Raw genomic sequence first — 11,477 nt, 5'->3', positions numbered from 1 at the left:
TACCTGATCAATCAATTGTTCCTTTCACATTAATAAAAGTATATACTTCCAACACGGTGAATATTGGGATGTACCCGCCCATCATTACTCTCCGGTCTAATACCAGATATTCATTACTACCTGATAAATCATTTGTTCCTTCCACATTAATAAAAGTGTATACTTCCAACACGGTGAATATTGGGATGTACCCGCCCATCATTACTCTCCGGTCTAATACCAGGTATTCAGTACTACCTGATAAATCATTTGTTCCTTCCACATTAATAAAAGTGTATACTTCCAACACGGTGAATATTGGGATGTACCCGCCCATCATTACTCTCCGGTCTAATACCAGATATTCATTACTACCTGATAAATCAATTGTTCCTTCCACATTAATAAAAGTGTATACTTCCAACACGGTGAATATTGGGATGTACCCGCCCATCATTACTCTCCGGTCTAATACCAGATATTCATTACTACCTGATCAATTAATCGTCTCTTCCACATTAATAAAATTGGATACTTCCAACATGGTGAATATTGGGATGTACCCGCCCATCATTACTCTCCGGTCTAATACCAGATATTCATTACTACCTGATCAATCAATTGTTTCTTCCACATTAATAAAAGTGTATACTTCCAACACGGTGAATATTGGGATGTACCCGCCCATCATTACTCTCCGGTCTAATACCAGATATTCATTACTACCTGATAAATCATTTGTTCCTTTCACATTAATAAAAGTGTATACTTCCAACACGGTGAATATTGGGATGTACCCGCCCATCATTACTCTCCGGTCTAATACCAGATATTCATTACTACCTGATAAATCATTTGTTCCTTTCACATTAATAAAAGTGTATACTTCCAACACGGTGAATCTTGGGATGTACCCGCCCATCATTACTCTCCGGTCTAATACCAGGTATTCAGTACTACCTGATCAATCATTTGTTCCTTTCACATTAATAAAAGTGTATACTTCCAACACGGTGAATATTGGGATGTACCCGCCCATCATTACTCTCCGGTCTAATACCAGGTATTCATTACTACCTGATCAATCAATTGTTCCTTCCACATTAATAAAAGTGTATACTTCCAACACGGTGAATATTGGGATGAACCCGCCCATCATTACTCTCCGGTCTAATACCAGATATTCATTACTACCTGATCAATTAATCGTCTCTTCCACATTAATAAAAGTGTATACTTCCAACATGGTGAATATTGGGATGTACCCGCCCATCATTACTCTCCGGTCTAATACCAGATATTCATTACTACCTGATCAATCAATTGTTTCTTCCACATTAATAAAAGTGTATACTTCCAACACGGTGAATATTGGGATGTACCCGCCCATCATTACTCTCCGGTCTAATACCAGATATTCATTACTACCTGATAAATCATTTGTTCCTTTCACATTAATAAAAGTGTATACTTCCAACACGGTGAATATTGGGATGTACCCGCCCATCATTACTCTCCGGTCTAATACCAGGTATTCATTACTACCTGATCAATTAATCGTCTCTTCCACATTAATAAAAGTGTATACTTCCAACATGGTGAATATTGGGATGTACCCGCCCATCATTACTCTCCGGTCTAATACCAGGTATTCAGTACTACCTGATAAATCATTTGTTCCTTTCACATTAATAAAAGTGTATACTTCCAACACGGTGAATATTGGGATGTACCCGCCCATCATTACTCTCCGGTCTAATACCAGGTATTCATTACTACCTGATCAATCATTTGTTCTTTCCACATTAATAAAAGTGTATACTTCCAACACGGTAAATATTGGGATAAACCCGCCCATCATTACTCTCCGGTCTAATACCAGGTATTCAGTACTACCTGATCAATCAATTGTTCCTTCCACATTAATAAAAGTGTATACTTCCAACATGGTGAATATTGGGATGTACCCGCCCATCATTACTCTCCGGTCTAATACCAGGTATTCAGTACTACCTGATCAATCAATTGTTCCTTCCACATTAATAAAAGTGTATACTTCCAACACGGTGAATATTGGGATGAACCCGCCCATCATTACTCTTCGGTCTAATACCAGATATTCATTACTACCTGATCAATTAATCGTCTCTTCCACATTAATAAAAGTGTATACTTCCAACACGGTGAATATTGGGATGTACCCGCCCATCATTACTCTCCGGTCTAATACCAGATATTCAGTACTACCTGATCAATCAATTGTCTCTTCCACATTAATAAAAGTATATACTTCCAACATGGTGAATATTGGGATGTACCCGCCCATCATTACTCTCTGGTCTAATACCAGGTATTCATTACTACCTGATCAATCAATTGTTCCTTCCACATTAATAAAAGTGTATACTTCCAACACGGTGAATATTGGGATGTACCCGCCCATCATTACTCTCCGGTCTAATACCAGGTATTCATTACTACCTGATCAATCAATTGTCTCTTCCACATTAATAAAAGTGTATACTTCCAACACGGTGAATATTGGGATGTACCCGCCCATCATTACTCTCCGGTCTAATACCAGGTATTCAGTACTACCTGATAAATCATTTGTTCCTTTCACATTAATAAAAGTGTATACTTCCAACACGGTGAATATTGGGATGTACCCGCCCATCATTACTCTCCGGTCTAATACCAGGTATTCATTACTACCTGATCAATCATTTGTTCTTTCCACATTAATAAAAGTGTATACTTCCAACACGGTAAATATTGGGATGTACCCGCCCATCATTACTCTCCGGTCTAATACCAGGTATTCAGTACTACCTGATCAATCAATTGTTCCTTCCACATTAATAAAAGTGTATACTTCCAACACGGTGAATATTGGGATGTACCCGCCCATCATTACTCTCCGGTCTAATACCAGGTATTCAGTACTACCTGATCAATCAATTGTTCCTTCCACATTAATAAAAGTGTATACTTCCAACACGGTGAATATTGGGATGTACCCGCCCATCATTACTCTTCGGTCTAATACCAGATATTCATTACTACCTGATCAATTAATCGTCTCTCTCTTCCACATTAATAATATTGGATACTTCCAACACGGTGAATATTGGGATGTACCCGCCCATCATTACTCTCCGGTCTAATACCAGATATTCAGTACTACCTGATCAATCAATCGTCTCTTCCACATTAATAAAAGTGGATACTTCCAACACGGTGAATCTTGGGTTGTACCCGCCCATCATTACTCTCTGGTCTAATACCAGGTATTCATTACTACCTGATCATTCAATTGTTCCTTTCACATTAATAAAAGTATGTACTTCCAACACGGTGAATATTGGGATGTACCCGCCCATCATTACTCTCCGGTCTAATACCAGGTATTCATTACTACCTGATCAATTAATCGTTCCTTCCACATTAATAAAAGTGTATGCTTCCAACACGGTGAATCATTACTATCAGGTCTGCACTCTAAATAGTTATTACTACCTACTCAGTCAGTGTTGCATTTTTATGTTAAAACCGTCCACTTCCAACACTCCTTACACGACTTCGATTAGGATGTAGGATTGGGGTCACCTCCTGCAGAGAACCCGTGCTACATGCCCAATAAGGAGATAAATGGAGACACAATTAGTAATGCCACTTTGAATGAGGCTGCTATAACTTGGTGTGTAGATTTGTACTATTTAAACACTGATATGAAACCTAATTTAATAAGAAAAATGAAAATGTATCATGTGGGAAGATATTTTGAGAAAAACTTTATCTGTATACTTGCTGTAAACTTCTTTTCTACATAGGCAAGATTATTTTCTATGACCTTTCATGTAGACCCTTGAAATGCAGTATGTTATGTGATACGTGGTTTGGCCTACCATGTATAGTTAGATTTTAATTTTCATCAGAATGAAACAAATGTTTAAGGCATCGTTGATTCGCAATCAATTAATTTATGATCGATGGCTTAACTTGAAAGTAACGACTACCAGTAGGAACAAACAGAGCCTATTTTATTGAGGCAGCGCGTGTACATATTTTTCAGATCCTAGTTAACATACATCATGGCTTTTTGCGAAGTTTCCGTTTTTATTGATAACAACTGACGACTGAGTTGTGACACAGTTAAATTAGATATTTACTGTTTACTTTGAGCACCTTTGTTTTGTCGAAACCCGAGATATTATCGGACGTAGAAGTTTCTGTGACGTTTGTGAAACGCACTCTTCTAAATCTCCGTTTATCGGGAACCGAACGATAACCGTTGGCCCAAAGGGTATCGCGAGGAAAACGGTCGAGGCCTTCAGACGAGCCCCCGTCAATCGTACAGATATGCCTGTGTATTGTCAGTTCAGTCAGTGCATTGTTGGTGGAAGGGGGAAACTACTATTGTACTTCACCACATACGTCTTAAAGAGGTATCGTATATCTTGTCTACGTTTTTGCTATCGATAATTGTTTCTCGACTGCATACCCAGTTGGTCGGTCTAAAACTCAATCGAATTAATCGTGTAGTGGGTTTCTCGACTAATTAGAGAGCACTAAAAATATATCGACATGTGGCAGAATCAATTAACCATGATGATGGCAGTTGCCACATCAAAATTAGTGACACATTAAAAAAAATATTAGGTTTAATGAAGGGAATTCCCAAATAAACATTCATGTATGATTTAAACGAAGACTTGTTGAAATAATTCCCATAATAAATACATCAGTAAATTTAAGGAACACATTTCTCAGTAATGGAAGAGGATACATTCATGACATCTGAATTTAAATGGGCCTTGGAACTATCTTTATATTTTTAGCACCAAATATTTTGTGTCCTATGTAAAATGATTTACTCTTGAGAGGATATTTTTGTTCGTAAATTTGGTATATGTAAAATATGTATAATTTATTTTTATGTGGTCAAAAAATTGAAATGCTGCTTGCTACCAATTCTTCATTTAATTTTTATAAGAATATGTAGACCTAAAGTTTCAAATCTCTATCTGTAATAAGCTTTGTAAAAAGTGTTCCTAAATAGCATAAGCATAACTTTTGGAAGACCTCGATGAAACAATTGTATACTTTTCGTACCTTGTTACTAAAGTATCAAACCTTATACAATTATCTGATGAAGGCTAATAAAGCTTGCCATCAAATCTCGAACAGATTCAAAAACACTTGATCAAGATTGATCTGCCGTTGAAAATTGCTAAGATTTCCTGGTGATTGTGTGCGGTACATCTCGCCAGGATTGATGTTGCTTCCTGTGTCGGCTGAGATTAACAGGGTAACATATCATTCCTTTTTCTTCTATTTACATACGCACTTAGTATCCTTAATTTCAGTTTTACATCGAACAAAGTAATAAAAAATTACTACAACATTGGGGATAGTAAAGGGTTTTAGATACGTTTGTAATATCTCTTCGAAGTTGTTTTAGTGGTGGCTTTGTTGACAACTTTTGTTGGCACGCAAAATGATCTGTTTTTGTTACTAAAGAATGTTTATCAAAGGCGAAGAAAGCGTTGCTCAAAAATATGTTATTTTGGTATTATTTATCGTTGTGACAAACCGTTCTTTGTTTAGCGTTTGATTTGACGATGGAGCGTTCGTGAAGATTACAGCACTTTTCAAACATTTGCCATCGCTAGGTGAAATAAAAGCGACAACACTATAGGTTTCGAGATTCGCATTCTGATCTCTTCTTCAGGTGGATAACACTGAACTTAAATCTGACTTAACATGTTGATTACAGCCTATGTTAAAAGGGACAAATCATAGCCTACCAACACGTTATGAAACGCAAAAATCAGAAATAACACAAACATGTTGTGTCTTAAAATCTCAAGCACGCTTGTTTTTAAAACATACGCCTAAGTAAAGTTACTCTAATTACTAAAAACTGAACTAAAGAACACAGGTAAAAATGCGTCTGCCGCAACAACCAACCGCTGACATCCAGTTGACCGCTAAGGAAGAGTGCAAACCAGCAGTACTATTACGATCTAATTATCTCGTTTACAGTATTTTGTAAAATTCAATACCGTAGATATAAGGAGTATGTATAAATTTTCTTCCAGAAGTCTTGGAAGGGGGCTTGTCAGTTATTTTAATTTTTCCTTTCGTAGTTACTTAGTTGCATTTTTCGAATTAATTAAAGACTTTCTAGATAAAATAACATGAACATTGATGTATGTATAACTCAATTCATCACCATTTTTGTTTTCAAGGTTTCAGAATGTACATTATCACTCAGTTTATGACGAGTTAGTTGCCCACTTAGAGAGGTGAACATTACGAAATTCAGTGTTGTATGTCTAACACAACTCATCGTCATTTTTGTTGTCAAGGTTTCATATTGTATATGATCATTTAGTATATGACGAGTTAGTAGCCTCCTTGGAAAGGTGAACATGACGGAATACAGTGATGTATGTATAGCTCAACTTATCACCATTTTGGTTGTCAAGGTTTCAGACTGTATAGTATCATTCAGTTTTATGACGAGTTAGTTAGTCCACTTGGAGAGGTGAACATGACGGAATTCAGTGTTTTATGTATATCTCAAGTTAACACAATTTTTGTTGTCAAGGTTTCAGAATGTATAGTATCATTCAGTTGTCTGATATTTGGACAGCTTGTGTTCTATGGCTAAGAAATGAGCTAAGCCAATGAAGAGGCACATTTCTGATGCCATAAAACTCAAGTTTTTTAAGCAGTTCTACGTGGCCAACACAGTCAAATGCTTTTAATAAGTCGAGAAACACACTTAATGTGGAATTTTGACTTTCTATTCCCTCTACCACCAGTTCGACTAGACTCATAACAGCGTCTATGGTCGACTTAACCTTTCTGAAACTAAATTGATTTAAAAAAATCAGGTTCTGCTTGATTAAAAAATAAAGATAACAAAAGATAAATAACGATTTTGATTAAAATAAAGTATTCTAATTAAATAGAGATTTTCAAATACTTTGCCCAGGGCAGGCAAAATTGAGACAGGCCTATAATTATTGGTAGAGTAGCGATCATCTGTCTTAAAGATTGGGGTAACTTTTGCGATCTTTAGGAGCGAGGGAAAAACTCCTTGTTCGAGAGATAAATTGACCAACTGAGTTAACGGTTTCACAATATGCTATAAGCAACTTTTAATGAGCCACAGATACATTAGGTTAGTATCGACAGTTTTTTTAGCCGGGAGCTCCTGAATGATTTTTTCGAGTTCTTCCTCAACTACAGGAGTCAGTGACAATGAGGTTACTGGCCTCTGTCTACGCGAGAGATTTTCTAGTGGAGGTAAAAGACACGGACCTTGCCCACGAGCAACAAACACGTGAAATCCGTTGAACTCGTTCGCAACCTCAGTCGCTCCCTCCACAAGTCTGTTTCCAATTTTTTACTTTAATTGGATTCTGTATATTATTTTTATTATTTATAATGTCCCATACAGTTTTAGAAATATTCTTTGACGAGATAATTGATTTGGAGATATCATATGCTTTCGCTGCTGGAATCACTGAAGGTAACAAGACTTGTCGGACATGTTCTATAGTTTAATACAAAGAAACAATGCGTTTCAACACCTGGAATCTGACCCCTTCCTCAGGGGGACAATCGACCTAACACTATATAAAAACTAGGTTAAAATGAACAAACCGTACAAATGTGTTGTGACGTGCTAAAGTCAGAAATCAAACAAATACGCCGTGTCTGAACTCCGTGCACACTATCTTTAATCACGAACTCAAAACTATCAATAATTATTGTAAAACTGATAAACACAAGTCACAATACCTCTGCTCGAAACAACAAACCACTGATAACTAACAACTGAGGAATACATTAGGTTAGTGATGTCGAAACGTAGTGCTACTGTTTTTTGTCTTCGGCTGTTTAAAAAAATAGCCTGAAGTTACTCGTCGGTTACAAAGTTGGAATAGTTCCCGAGGAGGAAGCGTGTCTTTACAGTTTGAATATGTACTTCCGATATTTATGTGTGTTTTATGATTGTTTGGACTTCCCTACTATAAGATAAAATTCAAGTGGCGGGGAAGGCTGTTATCTCGTTAAATCATTCACATATTTAAGGCCACTTCAACTTAGTGAATGTGTGAACCACTCACACGAGAACATTGATTTAAACCCAGGTAAGGTGTACGAAATAATTAATAAGGCACAGCTTGTCTCGACAATTATGGATGCTAAGAATAAAATTTCGTACACGAGTCAATTTCGAATCGAAAATCACTTTTAACTCATCGATCAACATATAGGTGCAGAAGCGAATAAACGGGTTTGTTGTGAACAGATAGTGTGTCAAAGGTTATAGACCAAAGTCTCGATGAATATCTTCACTGATACAGTTTTTGTAAGTTATTTACTGCATTTACCAAGCTAAACCCCAGTTAACAATAAACGTCGATCTTTCATGATGCATCAAGGAAAAAACCACACAGGTAAGTCAGATTCCTACGATTGCCCTTCTGTAAGGTATGTTAGTATATTTATTTTTAGTAGAAAACCCAAATTAAATAAATAAATAAATATATATATATATATATATATATATATATATATATATATATATATATAAGTAGATAGTAATATGGAGCTCATAGGACACTTTAAGAGCCAGGTAAAAAAATTGAAAAACGAAACAAATTGAATGGAAATACCATGTAAAAACTATACAAAACTCTACAATGGCAAACGTTAAACAATTTCGGAGACAATCAAAAATCTAAATTAGAATGATCAAATGTTCATTAAATGTTTTAAAAAAAGTTTGCTTCAATATTTTTTAAGCTGTTTGCTTCAATATTCATAAGCTGTTGACGGAAAAATCTAAAATTTGTATTTTAGTTCGCAATATCATTTCATTTTTCAAAATATCTAATTCATGTAAAAAATATTGATTTTTAATCTGTGATGATTTCATGTTTGCCATACAGGTAACTGAAAGATCTTTATTCTACAATATTAATCGTATTACAATCGTTTTCTTTTATTTTCTTCGTTCCTACAAATATTAAATGTAAATTATCCTTTTTGTTGATTTCTTTGACCTTTTTATCATCCAATATCTTCCAAAATCTATTTGGCATATTACATATCTTACAAATGTACCCATGCAAATGTACAAATGTATATAATTCTGTAATTATTGCAAACCCGTATTTGTCTTTAATTCTCTCCAAATTCAAAATTTTGTTTCCTATTTTTTCTAATCCATTTAACTTCTTATAATCACCAACCTCGTTTACCTTTTTCAAGAACTCCATTTATATAAAAGAACATTTATTTGAAAAGTTATCTTGTCTTATTTCAATGTGATTGATAAAATCAGTAAAATAAGATAATTTGGTGAGATTAAATTTCTTAAGTAAAAAATTTCCCTACTGTTGTCTCAAGGTTGTCAAATAAAGAGAAGCATGAAAAATGAATTCTCCAAAGTCTTTACAACTTCTAGCACTTAAAAACATATAAAAGAATACAATTTTAATGAGTTCAATAAATTTACAAAATATGTAAAACAACAATTTATACCTTTAAGTGATGAAGATTTGTTAGAAATCTTAAATACAGAAAATATTTCAGTGTTATAGTTGATGCGTTTATGTAGTGTAAAAAGTGTTTAAACTTTAGAATTCTAGAGATATTCCTAAGTCAATTTTATTGGATATATAGACTTACTTACGAAGTATTTTTGTAACAAATTAAAAGAACAGCAACAATCACAGTATTTTCAACATTTGTTTATGCTGTTTCAATACAGTTGTTATATTTTTTACGATTACTCATTACAAGGTTCATTTTTATGAAGCCTAACGGTTTAATAATGATTATTTGACGACCAGAATTGCAAAGGGATCTAAGTGCCATCTTTTAGCGCAATGGGTTTTTCACTGCAAAGCGATCTATGTCCACATGCTAATGCCCTGCAATGTGATCTGTGTTCATAAAAAACTCCTAGTAGTTGTTATAGGATGCAACAGAATGCGCTGGTAGTATGTCGGGGCGGGCTTGCAATGCATAGGGATCTAAGTGCCGTCACGTTGTCGTCCGCCCCACCACTATTCCCGCCACTCCTGTTGATACAGGCGTGCTCTACCGTCATTGCCTTTGCCTGTGTTTTTCATATTGCTTATTTTAAGTTATAAAGTTTTCTTACAATCATGGCTGACGACACCAACAATTTGAATAACAGTGCTTTTGGTGAAGATGTCAGTGAAAAGAAGCTGGCGTTTAGAGAAAAACAGAAGAAAGCAAGACTAAGTGGGAAGTCTTATATGACACTAAACAAACACACTAGGAAGGAGATAGCAGCGAAACCATTGCCTGCTGTAGAGGTAAGTGTGATAGCTTTACCGGTAGTAATGGAATTAGAAAAAGTATTCCCTTTGCCTAAATTGACACATTGCAATATGTATTATTTACGCCAACTCACCTGCTACAATTTCAATGTCCATAGCACCAACGCTAATGATGCTATAATTTGTATGTTGCACGAGGGGCAGTCAGGTAGAGGAGGGAATCAGGTAGCGTCTTGCATTACTCAGGCTATAAACTCTGGTTTACTCCCAAATCACAAGAAACATTTGGTTGTTTGGAGCGACAACTGTGCCGGCCAACTAAAAAAATCGAATGCTTATTTTTCTATACCTATACATGGTAGTTAAGGGTATTTTTGAGTCTGTTCAACACAAATTTCTGCTCTCCGGCCACAGTTTTTCTGTTGCCGATAGAGACTTCGCTATTATCGAAAAAAAGTTTCGGTTAGCTAGAATGCAAGTGATGGAAGATCTACAGAAAGTTATCGAGGAAGCTAGACCCTCAAAGCCTTTCAAAGTTTTGAAAATGGCTGATCACTTTTTTGACTTTGACAAAGCAGCTTTAATTGATTGACAGCATTGATACAAAAAAAAAAAAAAAACTAGGCATCAGTCAGATTTCCGTGATCAAAGTGGATCAAATTGAACCTGTTTTTGTATAAAAAAAAAATTTAACGATCTATGTTCATGGGAAAGAAAGGCAAGACAATAACAGATATTTAAAATGTATTGCACAATGATTCCATACTTGGATGAAAACAACAGAAACTTCTATCGTGAGCTGTGTTAGTAAAATGAACTCTTTTTAAGGCACTTACATCCTTTTGCACTGTTAGGTAGTTTGGACTTAGGACCTTCTGCCGAAAGGAATTTATAAACTTTTTATTCAAGTAAATAGCTTTATAAAACTTGATAATAATTTTAAACATAATGTAAACAATGTATCTCAATAATTACAAAATATAAATACAATTTTTTTTTGAAAATGTAAAGTTTTTTTCATTTCTTGAAAAGTTTTGTTTTTGGCACTTAGATCCCTTTGCAATTCTGGTCGTCATTTGTGAATATCGAGATTTAACAACACATTTTGTTAAAGATTACGAAGATTTAATTCTTTGTTGTGATGATGAAGATTTAATAAAG

General features: G+C 35.2%; 1 protein-coding gene across 3 annotated transcripts in view; it reads left to right on the top strand.

The window, feature by feature from the left end:
- The first annotated feature begins 4,293 nt into the window (after nucleotides 1–4,293).
- The window catches only part of LOC124369986 (peroxidase-like), a 147,405-nt gene continuing 140,221 nt past the window's right edge, over nucleotides 4,294–11,477 (top strand). Inside the window, exon 1 of one of the 3 annotated variants that reach the window (XM_046828241.1) lies at nucleotides 4,294–4,427. Coding sequence is in view for 1 of the 3 variants with exons in the window: in XM_046828240.1 (XP_046684196.1) it covers nucleotides 8,432–8,459 (28 nt within the window). In the remaining 2 variants the exon portion in view is untranslated. Of the gene's footprint in view, nucleotides 4,428–4,477; nucleotides 8,460–11,477 lie in introns of those variants that run through there. The other 2 variants (XM_046828236.1, XM_046828240.1) reach the window with 2 other exon arrangements.

This window comes from Homalodisca vitripennis, chromosome X, assembly GCF_021130785.1.
Source record: "Homalodisca vitripennis isolate AUS2020 chromosome X, UT_GWSS_2.1, whole genome shotgun sequence".
In the NCBI taxonomy this organism is placed as follows: domain Eukaryota; kingdom Metazoa; phylum Arthropoda; class Insecta; order Hemiptera; family Cicadellidae; genus Homalodisca; species Homalodisca vitripennis.
The sequence above is the reverse complement of the archived record's forward strand: the minus strand, read 5'-3'. Positions and strand labels throughout refer to the sequence as shown.